The sequence below is a fragment of the Ascidiella aspersa genome, chromosome 2 (genome assembly GCF_963924565.1).
Source record: "Ascidiella aspersa chromosome 2, kaAscAspe10.2, whole genome shotgun sequence".
NCBI lineage: Eukaryota > Metazoa > Chordata > Ascidiacea > Phlebobranchia > Ascidiidae > Ascidiella > Ascidiella aspersa.
In genome coordinates this window covers 4,842,218-4,863,444 of record NC_139448.1, presented here as the reverse complement: position 1 = coordinate 4,863,444, position 21,227 = coordinate 4,842,218, and the positions used below count along the sequence as shown (strand labels likewise).

Sequence of the window (21,227 nt, the reverse complement as noted above, 5' to 3'; positions counted from 1 at the left end):
TTTCGATTGACGCAAATGCCCTTTTACGCTTGCTAAATGAAGAAGAAGCAATATGGCCGCTGTTCAACCTGACTTGCTTTATAACCGATTTCGATCAGATTATTTTTATTTATTTTTCTTTTCTGTTTTGACTTCCAAGGATTTTCAAAATAATTTAAATACTCCCGGGCGATAATTTATATGAAAATATGTGAAATGTCGTTCGGAAAGGTTATTTGTGCCATTTCTGGCGGCGTTGATAGCGCGGTAGCTGCATTGCTAATGAAACGCAAAGGTAAACAAACTTTGACGCTGGTCTAGAATCCCACCAAATTTTTTTCGGGCTAACATAATTTGGGTTAGGGAGCGGGTTTGTTAGGGTGAAATTTTATTATTATATTTATTCAGTCCTTTGCAATTTTGCATTGAAAAAATAAAACATCATAAAATAATTGATATACATCATATTGGAATTAATACATTTTTTATAAATTTATAAAAAATGTAACTAGACATACTTAATGTATACCTCAATTGTATGATTTCCAATTTTAGGTCTGGATGTCGTTGGTGTTTTTATGAGAAATTGGGACATCCGTGATGAATTGGGAAGTTGTGGAAATGATGAGGATAAAATATACGCTCAAAAAGTTTGCAAAAACCTTGAAATACCATTTCATGAGGTAAAGTATAACATTACCAAAAAAATTATTATCCTGCAACGTTTTTCAAAATTCTACGTAATAAATTTTTCATTTTAAAAATTCCAAAAAAATTATCTAAAATTTTAAATAAATATATTGCAAAAACATTATAAAAACATTCTACTAACTAAATATTGTTTTTCCACTCTGACTAACTTTAAACAATAAATATTGGTTACTTTCTATTATTATTTAGGTAAACCTGGTGAAAGAATATTGGCTTGATGTGTTTGAACCAACACTTGCCAGTTTTATTAATGGTCAAACACCAAACCCTGATGTTTTGTGCAATAAACACGTCAAGTTTGATGCTTTCCACAAGAAGTGTCAAAGGATTGTCGATAGCCAAGATGTTATTGTTGCAACTGGTCATTATGCAAGAACCACCATTGGAGAAAAAGTTTTCAATAAACAGAAAGGTATAATAACTTTAACAGATAATTGTTATAATATTATTATTTATTGGTTATTTTGGGGCCTATGCCTGTTCCAACACTGTAAGTTATAAATTTAGTGTAAAAATTAGTTCTTGGTACATAAATTGCACTATTATATGTTTTTAAAAAAAAGCTTTTAATCTTTTTAACCTAAATTGTAGATATTTTTAGGCTTTAGAAGTACTGATCTCAATGTTAAGTTGTTTTTTTTATCAGCAAATCATAAACTATTACTATGTATGTAAAACAAAGTGTGTTATAGGTCTAGATGTAAGACTTCTTAAAGGAATTGATGAAACTAAAGATCAAACATTTTTTCTCCACCAGGTCAGATACCTCTCTTACTCATAGCTACTTACTACATTTTTTTACTTGAAAGTGCTACCTTGCAATATAGATTTTGTTAAATAAATATATACAAACGCTGGTTGATAAATAAGTAAAAGTTTGATTTAAGATGTAAATGGCCTAAAAAACAACAAATGTTTTTCTAATTTTATTTTTGGTATAAAATTTTTTTATTTCTTGTTTTAGATATCAAACAAGGCTTTGCAGAGAACTTACTTTCCTCTTGGTGACCTAAAAAAGTCCAAAGTTAAAGAGATTGCTCAGAGTTCTGAAATAAAGTTTACTTTGGATCGAAAAGAAAGCATGGGGATTTGCTTCATTGGAAAGCGATCGTTCAAAGATTTTCTTTCAGTAAGTGTTTTTATTTTTAAATTGCTGTTCATGAAGCAATTTTTTATTTTAAATTTAAAACTCCCTTTAATTTTTAAAAATTCCTAATAAAAACAAATTATATATAAACTAATAAATTTATAATCTTTAACAAAATGTCAAAACCAGTAAGAATAAGATTAAAGTTTGTCTATATTTTCATAATTTTTACTTTATTTTTTTAATATTTTTTTCAAATATTAAAATTTATTTAGCTAAATACCCCCATTATGTATAAAATTGGTATTTTACAGAAATTTGCTTGCTCAAACGATATAAACACAATAACACTACTTAATCCCCCATTATGTTTTAAATTGTCACTTAATAAATGTTGATTATTTAAATTCAATTTGCAGAACTACATACCGCCATCGCATGGCAAGTTTGTGTCTTATGACAGCGGTGAAGTTCTCGGTGAACACAACGGCTGCTTCTTGTACACAATTGGTCAGCGAAGTGGTATCGGAGGACTCGCTAAACTCCAGGTTGTGGTTCATAAAGACGTTACTACCGGAGATGTAATTGTGGTAAGTTTTGTCAAAATCAATCTATATATTTTAACTTTAGAAATTATTATATAAATCTTTTGCAAAAACTTGCTATATGTTTTGTTTAACTTTTCTATTTTTATTATATACATATTTTTTTAAAACCTGTTCCATTGTTATTTGTAATTTGTAAAGGCTTTTAAATTTCAATAATTATGTTGAAAATTAATTTCTAAAAAGTAGACAAAAATAGAAAACTATATTACTTTGTTTTTTACACCTTTTTTTTCTAATTTGACAATCATCTCTTAAACCAATAATTCTAAATCTTTTTATATTTTCTAGGCAGAAGGTCCGAATCATCCGCTGCTCTTCAGCAAAAGTTTTGTAACCGGACCCGTCCACTGGGTGTCTCACTCGGCACCAAAGTTTACCGCTGGAGGCGCTACGGAGGCCCAATTTAGGTTTCAACATCGCCATCCACTAGGTGAGAGTAAAGAGCGCATAACTACTGTTGCCTGATAGTAATTATTTGCAGTCGTACTCGAAATTATTTATACTTTTGTTATGTTCCTGTAGCAATGAATAGACGTTATTGTGTAATTGCAAAGGCGCATAAGCTTCCTCTTCCTACAGAGCGTAGCCTAGTTTCTTTAGCACGTGTGATAATATGTTACCTATTTTTGTCGCCCTGGTGCAGTCTGCATTGGCTGTCACTAAAATCGTATCTCTGAAATTTGTACGTTGCAATAGATAAAAATCAGATTATCTTACGCAGGTCGTTTTATCCTTTTTACCGTTATTTTACAAGTTATTAACCAATATACAATTAGTAAAGTGTTACTCTTCAATATTATGTTAAACAGTCGCTATAAACCAAATTAAAATTTGTCATTTCATTCTTATTGTTAATCTGTGCCAGCCTACTGTAAACTATTTCTGTCATATTATGGACATTTTCTATATTTAAAAAACAAAAACAAGGTACCGTTCTTGAACAAATGTAGTCGTATTATTCAAAGTAGCTCGATCTAGCAATCGAAATGACTTTATAATATGTATTTCAGTGAACTGCAGGTTGCACAAAGTGAGCGACAACCAGACTTTAGTGTTGTTGGATCATCCTGTGCGTGCAATTACCCCGGGACAGGTTCGTTTCCATCTACAAAATGTAATACAGGGTTGCCACAAAGTTTTAGAATCTTTAAATGTCTGTTAAAATAATTTGTTATTGCTCAGTCTTCAAAAAAACCTATGTTTCTCCAAAAGTATTTAAATAGTCTTTAATTTTTTGTTTTTTGTGTAGCCTATTAGTTACGTGCTTTGAAAGTCCCATAGAAATACAAAATTTAATATATATTTGTTTCTTTGTGTTGACACTGGCACTGTTTTATTTTCGAATTATATTCAAAGCATTTCGGCTGGTGTAATTTTAGGTCTTCAAAAACCTATACATTTTTTGGAAAGTCATTGAAAATTAATTTCTTATAAATGTGTGGCAACCATGTAATAGTGTTCTATAATGTAGTGTCTTTTTTCTTACTTCTGGTCTGTGTTTGGCTTTAAAAACTAGGGCTTCATTTTGGGCCGAAATATATTTTGCGCGACTAATTTTTACTTTGAAATTTTAATCTACCATTTTTTCCAAAAAACATATCCTTGTATAATTTATCATCAAAATATTTTTTCTTTAAATTTTTTTTTAGGACGCAGTATTTTACAGCGGAGACGAATGCCTAGGTGGCGCTGCTATCACCGATTGCGGTCCATCCGTTCACGAAAGTCGCTACAGCGAATTCGACTTCGCGCCCTTTCGCAAAAACCGCGATCTCTGGCTCCACCTAACGGACGTGTACGGTCGCGAAGTCGGGGCTTTCCCTGATGAAGCAATGCAAAGCAGAGCGGACAATTTTTTGCAACGGCAACAAGTCATAGATGTCGTCGTGAGATAACGCCAGTTAAAACAATCATTATTTATTTATTAGGGAATCAGTGGCTCTTCTTCCGTTGTAAGAACCCCGGGGGATCGTAACTGCTAAATTATCTGAAAAACACAATCTTATTATTTTTTTAATTGTTTGCTGATAAAAAAATATCTTACTTATGCAAGTAGTATGTAGATGGGTACTAAATTGGTAATTAGTACCACTAATTACAGTACTTATTGAACTATTTTCTAAATTTATTTATTTAAAAAATTGATGGTGTTTTAGCGTTACTTCACCAAAGCAAAAATTTGTCCGCTGTTTACAAAAGGGTAAAAGAATGGGTCAAATTGAATATCCTTTCTGCCAGGATAATTTGCCACAACAAAAACTTTATGTTCCATCTAGCCCAGTGGTTCTCAACCTTTTATCTTTCGTGGCCCATTTACGTTGCAAAAAAATCTGTGGCCCAATAAATTTTTATGAGAGGAAAAACTGTAAAATAGGTTTAGAACAAAACACAGCAGAACATATTTCAAAACAGATTATTTATTCAACCGTGCATTAGTGAGATGCTTGCAGCTGAACAATAGTTTTACATTCCTTTTTAATTCCTCCCCAAGTGAGCCATGGCCCACTGGTTGAGAACCGCTGTTCTAGCCTCTATTTTACTCAACAAGCAATCATACAATGACATTGTGCCTTTTTTATCTTTATCTGCTACGATCGAGGACACTATTAATTTATTTCACTTTTGAATAAAAAATTACACAAAAGTTTGCTGAATATTACATTGACATCTCAGTTTTAAAGGTAAACCTCTTTTAAGCAATTTCCTGGATTTTAGCTAATCTCAAAGACAATACAAAGTCTTCGCCTCTAAAAGATAGAATTGTTGTGTATAAGACAACTTAACGCAAGCAAAGTATAGACCTACCAAGGGGCTTGGTCATTGAGCAAGAAATGTTCCGTAAGAGATACTTTTTAAGATTGATGAGACAAGTCCTATTTAGCCCCTAACTCGAGTGCAAGATTGTTAAGCCGCCTCTCCAGCACTTCAAATCATTGTTCAAAGCGTTTTTAATGTGACGAGCTGTTTACTACTTGACTGGTGACTGGAGTGGAATTTAGCTCGTTGGCTATTAACTTACAAAGCGGGCACGAACCGGCTTATAGGCGTTTAAGGCGGCTTATAGAAAAAGTACCAGGTAGAAAAGATAACTGTTTGCTTGTCGCTACAAATGCGAACACAGTAGCATCAACGAAGAACCACAGAATGGTTATCGAGTCAGTTGACCTGAAAGGTTTAAGTAATTCAGGGATGGAAAACATTTTCGCGTTACAGGAATAAATGCAAAAATGACGTAGAAGTTCGCAAAATAGCCGCTTTAGAAAGTGATTTGAGACGCGCCAAGTTTAACGCAGGGGTTCTTAAACTTTTTTTACCGCGTACCCCTAAAAATTTTTTTTTGCTTTGCGTGGACCCCGGTAGGCAAGAAATGCTCCGAAATGACGTCACAATACAAATAGACTTCATATCTCTATTTATTTCGGTCCGAAAAATGTGAAAGTTAAATTGAGTCTAACTATGCATTCAGTGCAAAACCGTTTAATTTTTAATTAAAGTGTTTTCTTTGGAAAATTAATTACTAAGTATACACTAGTTCTTTAATTAGGGCTTCATGGACCCCCCAAAACTAGTTCACGGACCCCCAAGGGGTCCATGGACCCCAGTTTAAGAACCCCTGGTTTAACGTAACCGGTATAGCCTTAGCAAACATCTGCTCTAAATGACGAAAAATCATTTACTATCGGAAAATGTAAAATTTGTAGCGTTTTGTTGACGTTCCTGCAAATTGAAATTGCAGTACAAACATAGTGAAGCATTAAATGACTTTACAACTGTTTAAGGAAAGTACGCTGCCGTTTTACGGTTTTCCAGCCCATTTATTTGTAGTCTCGTATACATGTGCATGGTAAACCTACTACGGGAACGTAATTAGGAACTACATCCGAATAATCTATGTTGGAACTAAGGATAAACCGTTTCTGATTTGCTGTGTGTAAACGTTTTTATATTCCCTCAAAGTATTGTAAGTTCGTCTGTCTGGCATCGTCATAATATTATGATTGGGTCTGCTGGTCGTTGTTTGAACTACGGTACGTTGAGCGTCAGTAGACGCCTATGACATACGGTTTGTTTTGTAATAAAAATACGCTTTTACAGTGTTGTAATGACTTGACTTAAGTGCACTTAAGTCACTGTTTTCAAATCACTTGACTTGACTTAAGTATTTTGAGCAAATGACTTGACTTGACTTAAGTCTTTTAGACAAATGACTTGGGTTGAATTAGGTCTTTCGTAAACTTGACATGGGTTGAAATAAAGTTTTTTTATTAAGTTGTTTTTAAGTTGGGTTATTTATCTTTTTATGACATAGACTTGACTTTAAGTTGACTTGCTTTAATTAGAACTTGACTTGGGCAATTGATGACGTGGACTGGGACTTTTTATTTATTCGAAAATACTAACGACTTGACTGAAAGTTGGTCATTTCAAAATGACTTGTTTACAACACTGCGCTTTTATAAAAGCATAGCTTGCTAAAAATACATTTGCATTTTACGATAGGCGAGGATTAAAACAACGGACTATTGTTTTTGCTTTGTTACGTGGAACTCAACCGGGCAAAGGTTCAAGTTATTATGATTTGCTCTAAAGTGTCTTGGAATTCCCAATATCGTCACACCGATTGGCGTTCGGTCGCCATGGCGCAAGGCAAGCTGACGGGTCGCATTGTTACGTCGTAATTGTATTGTGTACGCAACAATAGCGGGGTGGGATTTAACGTGAAAGCAGCTTGTAAGGTATCTGTGTCCGTTCTGGGTCGGGATTCGAAGATTTGTAAAGAAACTCTGTCAATTGAAAAGTTGTGGATTGTCCTAAAGGTGCTTTGGCGCATAAGGTAAATAGATTGTACCCGCCTATACTGAATGCCGGCTTCTGTGTAGCGTAGAAAACAGGGCATCCCACAATGTAGCAAGTCTTTAGCGGTTTTGCTAGCTTTGATTGTTTTTGTAAATTAACGATTCTTCTGCTTGGCTAAATATATCGCATGATGTGAGTAACATGCATGGCTCGCCTAAGTTTGCAGTTAAGACAAACTGGCAGATTCCTTATAAATCGTCTATGGTTTGTTTAGTATTCTAAGTTGTTAATTAAATAAATGAAATATGCTTAGAGCCGTTTGAAATGCTTAGCCGTTCCTACAAAATTGTCAGTTTATTAGAAATTGTAGCTTTATTGGGCTTGTAACAACACCAAAGTTGTTGATGAATTATTTATATGTGGCTTTTGTTCCATCGTTGCACAATAATGCCCAAATATTATTATTATATTCGTCAGCTTAACTTAAGTATCCACTAAATTTGCTACTACCGTTTTGTACTATTGGGTCAAACGTTAAACAATAATTCTTTGTCCAGTTTGGAAAAAATAGCGAGTGTAACTGGTTTTAATACACATGTAAAGCATTCAGCACAAATAAATGTTTAATAAGATATTAATTTTACGTTCTTAAAACGTATATAATCCGTTTACAAGTGTTTTTGCTGCATTTCTTTGCTTAAAAACAACACAAATCTAGTGGAATTTTTATGATCGGTATTCGCCGGGCAAACTTCCGCCAATTTATCGCCCAAATCAGCGATAAGATCGCTTTGTGTTCCGGGTAACAACTCGTGTTTGCTTTTGCCACTTTGTGTGCCACGGAATCTTGTTTGATAAGTTGCCTGCCTTCTTTGTACAGTGCTGTACATGTTTGTACAGTACACTGAGCAATTGCTGCCACACAGAAACGGCGATCTTTTAAATTTAACCCTTTGCGACCGACATGCTTTGTCGTGTAACTGTAAAGAATTGGATAAATTTTCGCTTTAAAAATTCCTTATAATCCTGCCTGATATACGCCTAATTTATTACGGAATGTTGTTGCTTTTCGTCAAACCTAACTTTTTAAACACAATTTGACTTTAACTTAAATTTCTCGCTTTAAAAGTTGCTAAACACATAAATGAAAGTTAAACATAACATTTTAGTGACGTTGTGTGGCTTTTTACAATGTGATATTTTTCACTGTGGATTTTACACTTTACATTGATTTTAAGACCAACTGAAACTAATTTGTTGGCCAAGAATGGTAAACATGATGTTTTATATATTTTTGAGACGCACTAGCAGCCTAGCACACAGTAGTAAATCCGGACCTAGTTTTAAGCACGTTCGTTGTATTCACGTACGTGTTTTTATTGACTTATTCATGTTTTGATAATTGTTGGATGCAGATCATGTCTTGGATAACAATTTCAAATTACACTGGCTTTGAAAAGTTTTAGAATATTTAAGAAACAATCTTACAGCTTTTTATAAAACTAAAATCTTTTTAAACCAAAAAAAAAAATTGTCGTAAGCATGTTCTTTGCAAACACTGAAACCATTGCATGTGTTAAATATTTTAATATTTTATAGAAAGTTTTATGCAGTTGATAACTCTTACATAACGATTGCATAACGGCAATTTATGCTGAATTAACAAAAATTGTAAAAAAATAAATTTCGTATATTTGTGTGAAGCTAAAATTGTAGTTTAGCATTATTATTATACTAGCCCTAATCAGCCTAAGGTTGTATTTTAAATAAAACATACTCTTTTGTACACAATTCTTGCTTATAGCTTTAATAGCTTATTTTCCTGAAAATCACTATATTGGTTGTATAGACAGCTGAGCATTAAAATAGCACCAGAATAACTGCTTGGCTATTAAATTCTTCTGGCGCATGGGATAAATTATGCGGTCATGACTGAGAACAGCTTGCTTAAGGAGATCCTGAGCATGGGGGACTCGTCGGATGTCTCTCTCGTCGATATGTACCGGGATCTGCTCTCGATCGGGGAGAGAATCAAGGGGGGCATCCAGGATGCGATCGACAGGGATGTAGCGGAGCGAGCGAAGAGGATGGACGCAGGAGAAGATAGTGAAGAACCAGAAGAGGAGGAGGAAAGTGAGCAGGAGGAAAATGAGCAGAGCGGAGAAGATGACGAGGATGAAACTGACGGAGAGGAAAATAAGAAGGATAAGATAAAGGTGGGTTTTATAGAGCAGTGTTTCCTAATCAGGTGAATGGTTCACCCCAGGGTGAATAATATTTTTGCAGGGGTGAATAAGGGTGAACCGTCAGAAATATATAATAGCTTTCGAGCAGGGCGGATATTCCGGGTGTTCAACCTGTTCAGTGAGCAGATGAGAATTTAAAAAACAAAATCAATTTTAAGTTTTTCATTTTTTATGAGACGAGGGTGAATGAAATCTGGATATAGATGCTGGGGGTGAACAAAACTAAAAAAGTTTAAGAAGCACTGTTATAGAGGAATGGTATTATGGGATAGGCAATAGGGGGCACTTATTCCGGAGAAAAATAATGGTATATAAAAATACTGATTTGAATTAACCCGCTGAACGTTTTTTTCTTGCATAGCGTTTGTAAAAGTTTTGTTGTTCGGCGTGCCAAGCCATAGGAGAATTAGAAGGATAAGATAAAAGTGGGATTTATTGGGAGAATGTATGATGATGTCCGCATTGGAAAAACTAATCCTGGTGAAAAATTATGGTAGGCTATATAAAAATATTGCTTTGAATTAACCCGGTGGTTCTAACTTTTTTTGCAACTCCTTTGGAGAAATTTGTTGGACTTGCGACTCACCCAGCAATACGAATTTACTTATTTTGATTTCTTTATTTATATCTTGTATCAGAAAATAATGATCAATTGAAACCGGTATTCTGGTTAATGTTATTTTAAATGCACTTGTCATTTGAACTAAGTTAAGTTAAAAATAATACCAGTTAGCATTTTATTTATTGAATTTAGTTTAGATACAAAGCAAATCATTAAGAGACACCCTTGAAAAATTAAAACGACGCACGTTTTTTTAGAACCACTGAACCATTAATCAATTTAGAAGTTAAACCATTCCACTGAAATTATTTAAGTAACAAAATATTCCTTAAAAAGTTTTTTTAAAAGCTTTCCGCTAGATGAATAATTCCGAAAACTTGCAATAGTTTTGTTTGCAACATTTGCTGCGTTAAACAAAAAACAAATATGTTCTTTATATTTACTTATGTTAATAGTTTTAAGTTCGCCACATTGACTTTTCAAAGTACAAAAAATAGTTGAAAATGGTTAACACTTAAAAACATATAAGTGGATGTTTAAAAAGCGTAGCCTGCTAACACATTTTGTTGCGGTCCATCAATTGTAAACCACTAACTTCATAACTGCCACGTTTGTTGTTCAGAAAAAGAAAGCTGCCAAACCCACAAGCGACTTGGAGCAACTCCTACAAGCCTTGGCACTCCACAAACAACAGAAACAACATCTGCTTATCAAGAAAGCCGTGTTACTCAAGTTCGAAGAAGCACTGTTCGGCAACAATAACATCACTATGTCGTTGGACCTGAGGTAACAATGGAAACAATGGCCTTTAAAACTTATCTGGAATAAAATATTTGAACAATGATTAAAGGCTTTTATTTGCTTGGACTAAAAGCTTATAGTTGTTTCGGGCATTTAGATCAATGTATTCATTGGTTTTGTGGTTAAATTGCATGTACCGCAACTGTTTACTTGGTTTAAAATCAGTAAAATCAAGAGATTAACAAAAGCTACAAGTTTCAAATCCGTTTTTGTTACTTTCACTTTGCTCGAAATTCATTCGGCGTCCGCTTCATTCATCATTGTGACAGCACAATGCTAAGGAGCCTGTGTGACGCAACAATGGCAGTGGTATTTTCGACTCCGCTTTTGTGGCTCAACTAAAAGGCCAACTTTTGTCTGATCACAAAAGTTTGATTCGTGTAAAGGCTACAGTCTTGCCCATTGCAAAATACAATAACCGCTATAGTGTTTTGTGGCGGTGTACTCGTTAAAACATTGATTAACATAGTAAATATAGCCAGCCATATAATAACCATCTGTAGATCAGTGGTTCACAGCCGTTTATAGGTGTTTCCCCTTACAAACACTCACGGACCCATATCAATCAATAGGAAAAAATTAACGTAAAACTAGCCATTAACCGTTCTATCAATGAGATAAATATTTGCATAGACTTATGACTACGCCATTTTTATCGCCAAATCCATAATGAAAAAATTGAGTAAATCGACATCTTTTTGACTTTAACAATCATTATTTAATTATTAAACTACATTACAAATCAGTTCAATCGAGTGGACAAAAGTCAGATTTCGTTTACTTTTGATTTCTGTGTTGCGTTTGGGATTGTGTTTCGAAAGAGTGTGTAGGATTACAATTTCGTGGTAATAATCGCTGTTTTCAAGAAAACTAAAGTTTGTTTGAATTTTTTTAAAGCTTTTTAAGTAGAACAGAAGATTCAATTCCATTCATTTTAATTTTTATCACAATGTTCTGTGTTTTGAAATAATTTGGATCCTTTTTAACCATTTTTGACCTTTTATTTATAATGGGCTACCTTCCTATTGTGTTGTTTGCGCAAACTGAATCTACCAATCTGTTTAAAATATTTTGGTCGCGACGCCCTTGTCATGTCACACTATCGCTCCCATGACGTAATAAGATATGTGGCGTGTTTGTTTCCTTTGTTCGGTGACAATTGAATGATTGACGGAAATAAATTACACAATTATATTAGGTTTTCGAAACGAAAATAGTTTCTGTTCAACCAATAGCGTCTCTCAACGAAAATCTTGTTCTAATTAAAGCGATTGTATTGTTTAAAGAATGTTTACATTCGACGTATAATTACCGAAGTTATTTAGCAAAATAAAGATGATTACATCACTTCAATGTAAACACGTAAAAAAGTTTACTTTTTTGGGAAGTATCATGCAAAATATAAATTAAAGACCAAAAAGGAAACCAATTGAATTAGTTTAACGTTTAATTGTCGATGCCAATGACTTAAATTCCGGCTCGATTGAATCAATTTAACTTTTTAACAACATGAATAACCAGTGTTTGTAATAAGTACATCAAAAAAGACTTGACTTAAGTGTACCTAAGCCACTGTTTTCAAATGACTTGACCTAACTTAGGTCATTTAAAAAAAAGACTTGACTTGACTTAAGTTGGGACAAATAACATGACTTTTAAACATTTTTGAATAAAATAAATTTATTTATTTGGTCCACGAACTGTACATTGAACACGCCACACCTTCAACCTTGAACTTAGCTTTTGTTCACAGACAACTGGGAGACGAAGAAAAAGACGGAAAGCTAGAGGAAATACTAGAATGCAAGGACCTGACCAAGTACATGCCCAAGTCGGTGACCGAAAACGGGAATTCGCTGGAATTCGCCGAAAAAGCGGCGCTCAGGGATTGCGTTAAGGCCGCCGAAAGTCCACCCGACATTTTGAAACCTTTCCGCCCCAAGACGCCGAAGAAAATTGCGGTGAATCTCATCAAACAGCAGTACAATATAAGGTACGTGGAATAGGTTTTTTAATGTTCATACCTGTGCTCTCCAAAGTGAGTTTTTGCGTAATCCTGTAGAAGATTAGTTTAATGCAGTTTTTTGCATAAAGCTGCTGCATATTGCCGTTTAACACTTGGGCAACAGGTGATTGAAATTCAGGTCAAAACAACAAACTTTGGTTAATTTTTGCCCGACTGTTGTTTTATCATGTTCTTTAGTTCGCGCAATATTTTGTGAACAATAATGCGTCCTGATGTTTTTTTGTTGGTGTTGTTTCGTCACAAACGTCGTGTTGATTGCTGGGTTCGAATATATTTAGTCAATACAACGCTAAGAGTGAGTTTTTTTAATTAAAAATTGTTCCTTTTAGCAAAACACTAAAAATAACCTAACATATAATTTGACGTTTGCTGTAAATTTCACACCAGAAAAAAAACAGTTATTTGTGATTTTGCCGAAAATGTTTTTTGCCCAAAATAGTCAAGTCAACTAATTCAATAAAAACAGTGGCTTCAGTGCATTTCAGTCAGTTCAAGTCACTGACTTAAATAGGTACAATTAACACTGCTTATCGGTCTTCAGGTGGAACACTAAGTCAGGAGAATCGCGTCCCTTCGACTTCTTCGACCTTCCGAAGCAGTTCCGCAAGGGAGTTGTGAGAAAAGCTCACATCCAGACGGTCCTCTATGAGCACAAGCCCTCCATCATCAACCTCCCATCGACGCTCAACGCATCCGGAAGATTAGAGGCGGAGGACTTTTGCCCGCCATTCATCTACGTCAAAAAGGACCCATATAACCGGGAAGTCCCCGAGGGTGACGAGACCCCGGTGAGAGCCAGGGATGAACCCAAGTTTTCATGGCAACGCTGGATCGTCCAAACATCCGACTGCGTGGAGCTGGGATTCGAGTTTCCTTCGGAGCTGAAGTGGATTGATCCTAAAGTGAAGACGCTCATAAAGAAGCTCTGTCATCCGATCCCGGACGGATTCAAGCCGGAATCGTCGGAGAACCTCATGTACCTCCTGGTGGTGAACGACACCACGTCGGATCACCTCGGAGATATCGGCAACACCAGTCAGATCTACATCGGTGGAGCTGATTCCGGCATCCGGAACAGACTCCTGGAGGGAGAGGAGTCGCACTGCTTCAGGATCAAGCAGCTCTATGAGCACTTCAGCTCCATCGAGAGTTTCTCTCCCGACAGTTCCGCCCTCCTGATTGAGCTCCGGCTCCTCCTTGCTCTTGCCAGGAGAGAGCATCACGCACTCTTTGCTCTCAACCTCTTCGATGATCCTAGGACTCTCGGCAAGGAACTTCACGACCTCATCATACAGGCGCTCTACCTGGCCGACAACGAGATCTGGGGTCCCTGCGTCAACATGCTCTTCGGACTCAATGTCAAGGAGGAGCTAAAGAAGAGAAAGAAGTTCCTGCCTCCGCACTTTCCCGGAAAGAACAGAAGAAAAGGAAAATAAACTTTATTTTGTGGCGCGAATTTGAATTGCGCGTTTTCTACTGATCAAAATGAGGTGTTACAATGCCGTGGCGTAATTTCCCTAAATTAGCACTATTTTTTATTTTTTGGGGGGTGGGGGGTGCCTAGCACTGTGACCGAATTTTCGGGCAAAAACTTACCTTCTAATGTTGAGTATTGTTCTGGGACAATTTGGGTGTGAGTTATTGTTAACGATATGGCAAACTAACTGATCTATATTTACTACAGCTTATAAATTAATCCTCGCTTGATCTAATAGAAAAGTTGGGGCTGGTCTAGAATCGTACCACATTTTCGTCGGGGGTTATATTGCTAACATTATTTGGTTAGGGCGAGAGTTTGGGTTTGGTTTATTCTTAAATATATATGCCATTCTTGCAATTTCAACTATGACAACTTGATTTGGTAGTGTAATTTTGGTAGTATAAATGTTGTAGGATTCTAGACCAGTGCCGAAAAGTTATATGTAGTACTACTGCGATTATTGACCCATTTGTTAATTCTGCATTTAATTGTTGCTAGTGCTATTTTGAATTGAGTAAACATTGTGTCTAGTCCGAGCCTCATATTCGCTTAGATTGTTTATTTTTCAATCCAAGAATTTAGTGTTACAACTTTCCATACTTCTCATGCACTTTTTTCTACATTGAGTTCCACTTTGTGATGACGGCCACTTCTTTGCACAAGCGCAGTAATACAAGTAACTAGATTTTAGCCTAAAGGGGCTTTGGCTGTTTTTTGACAGTTTAGGACAGAAGCGATATTTTTTAAGTGTTTCACACCAAGATATCACAACTTAATTATGTTCATACAGTTTAGGCACGATTTGCTAATCTGTACAACTTGGTTAAAGCAAACAACAAAACTCGGAAAAAAAAGTAAAGATTAAATGAAAAATGGTTGGAAGTTATAATAGAAACTTTTTGGGAAATATGTAGGCCCATCACCGACTTAATTTAGATTGAAAGATCGATGGCATGTTCTCATACTTAGAATATTATTTAAAAGTCATTGGTGCACGTAACACATCGTGTCGCCTTCAAAGTTACAAACAGTAATTATTTTCTAGTGGATCTAGGATTATAGGAGGAGGTAGATAAATTAAATAAAAAAGACCCTTTTCTTGTTTTTAATTACACGCTAGCGAGCGACACCTTGTGACTTAGATTCGTTTCCCTATTTTAAAGTCATTTCATCAGACTAAATTTTATATTTGTGAAATACCAACATAACGCAATGTAGATTTCCACAATTTCTAAAGGTTAAAATCTTGTAGTTAGCATTTCACAAAACCTGAAGTGCACAACAACTCAAACGAAAGAGATTATAATATTATCTCTTTGCTCAAACGCGCATCAGAGATATTTTTACATTACGACAAAGTAAATTCGTTGTACCTTTTGGAAATTGAATAACAAAACAAATAAGGGAGGTATCGCTTTAAATAAATATTGGTCAACCGTGAAATTGCTTGTTTTGCTAGCATTCTATAACAATGTTAAAAATATGGCCACCAATAGCGCTAATGAGCATTTAAGTTTTGTAACCAAGGCAACTACGCCAAGTCTTCATTAAATCACGTTTTTGAAAGTATTTAGAAAAACATTTCTGGCTTTTTTTTAATCAGTGCTTCTCTCTATTAATTTTATTACGATTCCTCTTTTTGATTAATCTGTCCAAAGCTGACTGCAATGTAATTTTACCTCTATTCAGACTAGTTTAGTACTTTATATAATGGTTTTGCCAGAGAAAGTGTAAAAACTAATGTGGAAATTATATTTCGTAATATTTACATTCTTTGTTATAACAAATGGATTAAGAACAACTTGTATTCTTCGTAATATATATTTAAAAAACTACACATGCTTGGAGGTCAATAATAATATTTATTTTCGAGGACAGCAAGCAACATTTGTAATTGTAGTTAACATAAAGTATGTCTAGCTATCTTAAAAATACACGATCCAGATATACTTAGTAATAAACATGTGACTTGAAGGCTAATAAAACCAGTTCGGCATCCCACCCATTAATAATTGGAAGTGGCTATTTGACCGGATCACTCTTTTACGCTTGCACCAAATACGTGAATATTTATTGATTTTGGTTAGGGTCTGGGTGGTAGTATTAAATTTAATTTTCCGGTTTTTCATAATTTTAGTCATTTTTTTCAGAAATCAATTTAAATTACTTTGTCAGGTGAGTATAGCCTCGGAGGTTGCCTATTATCTATTTGACTCGACTGCTCTTTTAGGCTTCCACTCATTAGTGATTGTATGTGGATTTGAATTAATTTGGTGTCCAGGTAAATAGCCTCTTCCTTAATAATATGGATTGTTTTTTTTCTTCAAGTAATTTCTAAATCAATATGGCCAAATCATTTAAGCCCAACAGAAGCCTCAACTTCCTAGGCTATTATTTATTAGCCTTGTAAAAAATACATAAGTATACATTGTGTGCACCAGTCAAAATTGAAAAAAAAACACTAAAAAAGTTAGTGTAAAAAAACTTCTGTAAAGAAAAAATGGACACTAATTTATGTAAAATGTTATTCCAGCTTTTATTTTATTTCACTAGCTGAGATCTTGAGTGTACAGCAACAAATATTTTATGTGTGCAGATATCCAGTGTTTGTAAATACCCAAGGCGTTTTATGGATAGGGCAAAAAGATTTAGATGTGCACACAAATTAGTTTGGAAAATTTTGGATGTGTCATCCTGATTGCATTCTAACGTATATATCGTCCTATTTTGGCATAGGATTTCAGCCAATAAAATTTTTTTGTGAATATTTGGCGCCACAAATTATGGAATGCAGTTAGGCCTGTCATAGTATGCAGACTGGTTCTAGGACATGTAGCCAAACAATTATAAGTTCATATGATGATCATGCTGACTGATTTCTGTTAGCCTTATTCGAAAGCATCTGGTGTTACATAGTATTTCTGTGTAGAAAACATAAGTGACATTTCTTTCATAAATTTTTATACTACTTTTAGGTATCAAGATTTCTAACTTAAATCATGATACAATAGCACAGCGTTTTAAGAATCAAGCAAGATGGCATCTTCTTCAAAAGAGAAGATTACTGGTTCCTTGCTTAACGGAACATCCTCGAAAACCACCAACAGGCACCAGCGCCTCCCCCCAATTCCAACCCGGAATGGAGTCGCATCTGGGGGAGCAATTAGCCGGGATTTCTCCAAGAGCAAACTCATGACATACCGGAGAAGCAAACATTACCAACAAGTTCTCAACAACATTATGTAGGTTTTTTGGAAAATATTGTTTTTTATGAAGAATAAAAAAAGACCATACAGAAGTAGATTGCAATTTGTCAATGTTTCAAAAAATGTTTATTCATTCTGAAGCCCAGGTTGAAAACATACAAAGATATACTTTTAAAATCAACAAATGGCACCTACTTTTGTATCGGCTTTGATATTTCTTCATTGTCTTGCTACAACTTCCATCCATTATGCATGTTGTAATCATATGTCTTGTTTTCATTATGTCTTGTTTCAGTGGTGTCTGATGAAGCATATGATGACGCTTCAAACATCTAATAACATTTAGCCTAAAATCTATTAACTATGTATTGCTCAATTTTCCCCTGTTAATTATATTATAGTTAATGGTTAAAAAAAATCTGTTTTATCCAAATAATTTATGTATTTTATTCACCAATTAATTTTAGGATGCTGAAAGTTTGTCAACATACCTCAATCTCTTATTATGTCCAATATTAGTTTGTTAAACCCATGCACAAATCTATACCTTTGGTAAAACAGGAAACATGAAAAAAATCGCTATCTACATATGTTGTTTTTTTTGTGCCCTTGTTAATATTCTTGAAGATATCTGATAGACTGTTTGGTAAAATAATTTTGTACTCATTAAAACTAATTTATTTGTAATCCAGTGTAAAAGAAGCTGAAATAGCCGCCGAAGACACCGCAGAACTCGTTCGGAGAGCTCCAAAAAAGAAAGCCGAACCAAATATGCCCACTTCTGTAGGTTTCTAGGAGCTTTATTTGCTATTTATTATTCTCAATTTACCCAACTTTTTGAATGTAACAATAACTTATCTGTCTAGTATTTCTTAGTGAAGTGTTTATGTTTTACTTTATTCTATCTTTATTTTAGATGATGAGCGTAGATCGCAGAAGAAGGGTAAGTGAAGTTGTACATAACAATTAAGACTTTACATCTATATTATATCAGCAAATAAACAATAAATAAATTTGTAAAAAATACAATTTTTTTTTATTTTTTTTTACAGAAACATTAATAATAATTAATGTTCCCTTTGTTACACTTCCTATGTTTTTTCTAATTCCCTTATTTCAATTTTTAAAATGCATAGAAAGCATAGTTTGACCAAACAAAGCAAAACTTAATTGACTAAAATCTTGATAGCCCTACATCAGGCAATGTTCTTAAAGCCTTTTGATTAAAAAATCACTAAAAGCTAAGTTTCATAACAAAACAAGAAATTGAAGAATTACAATTACCAGACGAGCTGTTTTTGATTATTATAAGAAATTGAAGTGTTTTATTCTTTCGCTTGCAGCAAATGTACATGTACATGAAAAAGTGTGTGGAATCGGGCCCGGTGGTTCCCCTGCAGCAACACTGGCTGACCTCGATCCTCCAAAAAGTTCCGACACACTTGCAACAATCGAAGACACAGAAAGGCCTCATCGAGGACATCTTCAAAGAAGTTGAAGTAGACTTTGAAGCAAGCACAAGAAAATCTATGGGTAAAAAGTCTAGAACAAGAAGTAGCTTGCAGGATGTTTGGAAAACACGAACAGAAGTAGCTTGTAGGATGTTTGGAAAACCTTGTTAATTTTTTATGCAGCTGATTCACAGCTGAAGTTATACTATTTTTAAAATATTTTTGTTTTAAATAATGATAATCTTTCTTTTGTTGATATGCTACAGTATATAAACATTCAGGTTTGTTATTGTTTTTTTTTTCATATAAAACAAATTATTTAAAGCAAAACAATTATTTAAATATGGATTATTTTTAATATGCAAAACATGTGAAAAGGTGAATGAATCACAATTTAATAAAAGGCTTTAACATTTGTTTTTAGAATAGTCATTGTTGACATTTATCAAACAATGTTTTTCAATCATTACAGTTCAACATGTTTTGCTGAAGCCATCAGTGAAAGGTCTGGACGATGAGCAAGCAGGACCTCCGCCTTCTGAACCGAGGTACATACATCATCGCAAAACAGATCAGCAATATTTACACCGGAAGACTGAACAAGCAAAACATTTGCTAATTACTCTCATTTTTCATCAAATGATCCAAAAATAGTCATTGTAAAAGAAAAGTGACCCTTACCAATTTTTTTAGTTAAATAATTAAACAACTTAATAATAATTATAAAAAACAATGATTTAGTAATAATTGTATTATAATAATTTGTTTAAATGGCTACTTACTTCATTTCTGTATAAAATTAAAACCAAACAACATGTAGCGCCAGGTTTTTTCCGTATGTTGTTTAAACTGGAATTAACATAAATCATGGCACTTTCAGTAAAACAGTCATTTTAAAATGGAAGCTGTTTGACCGGATCCCTCTTTTTACGCTTACACCAATACGTGCTTATCTATAGATTTGGGTTACTACTTTGTTAGCCAGGTAAAGAGCCTCAGGAAGTGCCTATAGGCTATTTGGTCGGATTGCTCTTTTGCGCTTGTACCCCTTATTGATTATATGTCTACTAAAACTACTTTTGTGGCTCTTTAATGATGGCACTTAAATGGCTCTTTTATGTCAAACTTTGCTTAATTTTTTTTAAATCAGTTAATGACATGTTGTCATGGTCCAGATAGCATTCTTCACCATGAGAATTAAAAAGCTGTTTGTAAACGAAATTCCTGCTATTATTGACAACAGCAAAAACTCAGTTTTAATGTAAACAATTGTTATTTCAGTGGCATTGACTACTCAAGTCCTTGGCATCATACATTTGTAAAAGCAAAGAAAGATATTGAAGCCAACTTATGGATAACCCATCCGTCCATGCAAACCGTCCTACTCATGTGCCAAAATAACCTCCAGGACCTTTTGATGGTCGATTTAGGAGACCTCAGGTAATTGAGTGCTTACTGTTAACAACAATTCGGGATAAACTTTGCTACATAGGAAAAATGTATTCAATATACACTCATTGTATATACTGTATTCTTTATATATATATATATATATTATTGCATTTTTTTTCCGAAACTGACATTGTCCGTTTTGAAATGGCTAAATTTATTTATTCTGTTTATATTGAGGCATAATTAACGGTTTAGCTGCTTTTTATTAACTAATTGAACAACCATATTGTGTTATTCCACTGCTTCAAAATAAAATGTTGTTTTATAGCTAAACCAAAGTTTAAAACATTTTTTATTTATTTTAATTACTTATATGATATAACTTTATTCATGAATACAAATAAAATAGACAATTACTAATTGCTGACCACTAAAACAGTCATACTTAATTGTGTACAACTGCAATCTATTTATTTTTCTAACATATAACTCTGCCAACACAATATCCTTAATTCAAAAGTGAATTCCAGCCCCTCTCAAGGCTGACAATGTATTCGACACTGTATTTCTCATTATTAAATATAAATACTCCAACTGTATTTCCAGGCAAGATGGTCCCATCGAAATTGAGCATCTACGAAACCAAGTCCTCATTGAATGCGAGAAATCTGAGGATAAACTGATGTTACGATGGTACCCCAAAGTCATCAACGTTTTCGGCGATGAGCAAAAGTTTAAGATGATCCGACGCGACAAAATGGACTCATTTTACGCCTGCGTTAGCACACTGATCTCAAACCAGGTAGTTAACATTAAAACACTATATATTCTTGTTTTATTTTTGAAAAGTTTGTTAGTCTTTTGGAATCATTTATGTTTTT

General features: G+C 34.3%; 3 protein-coding genes across 3 annotated transcripts in view; all 3 read left to right on the top strand.

The window, feature by feature from the left end:
* The first annotated feature begins 195 nt into the window (after window positions 1–195).
* Window positions 196–4,990, top strand: LOC146163262 (mitochondrial tRNA-specific 2-thiouridylase 1-like). The gene is made up of 9 exons (XM_083382021.1): window positions 196–274; window positions 535–662; window positions 880–1,102; window positions 1,383–1,447; window positions 1,655–1,819; window positions 2,197–2,367; window positions 2,674–2,815; window positions 3,396–3,478; window positions 4,035–4,990. The coding sequence occupies exons 1-9, from the start codon at window positions 196–198 to the stop codon at window positions 4,278–4,280; spliced, it is 1,302 nt and encodes a 433-aa protein (XP_083238147.1). The 3' UTR covers window positions 4,281–4,990.
* A 4,120-nt stretch (window positions 4,991–9,110) lies between these two features.
* Window positions 9,111–14,968, top strand: LOC146163261 (uncharacterized). Its single transcript, XM_083382371.1, has 4 exons — window positions 9,111–9,398; window positions 10,613–10,776; window positions 12,545–12,784; window positions 13,359–14,968. The coding sequence occupies exons 1-4, from the start codon at window positions 9,111–9,113 to the stop codon at window positions 14,251–14,253; spliced, it is 1,587 nt and encodes a 528-aa protein (XP_083238497.1). The 3' UTR covers window positions 14,254–14,968.
* Window positions 14,969–17,283: 2,315 nt separating this feature from the next.
* Window positions 17,284–21,227, top strand: part of LOC146163260 (dynein axonemal heavy chain 12-like) — a 55,490-nt gene continuing 51,546 nt past the window's right edge. Inside the window, exons 1-7 of the mRNA XM_083381430.1 lie at window positions 17,284–17,539; window positions 18,196–18,286; window positions 18,420–18,446; window positions 18,847–19,036; window positions 19,427–19,502; window positions 20,236–20,394; window positions 20,953–21,148. Of these exons, the coding sequence (XP_083237556.1) occupies window positions 17,334–17,539; window positions 18,196–18,286; window positions 18,420–18,446; window positions 18,847–19,036; window positions 19,427–19,502; window positions 20,236–20,394; window positions 20,953–21,148 (945 nt within the window). The 5' untranslated portion in view covers window positions 17,284–17,333. The remainder of the gene's footprint in view (window positions 17,540–18,195; window positions 18,287–18,419; window positions 18,447–18,846; window positions 19,037–19,426; window positions 19,503–20,235; window positions 20,395–20,952; window positions 21,149–21,227) is intronic.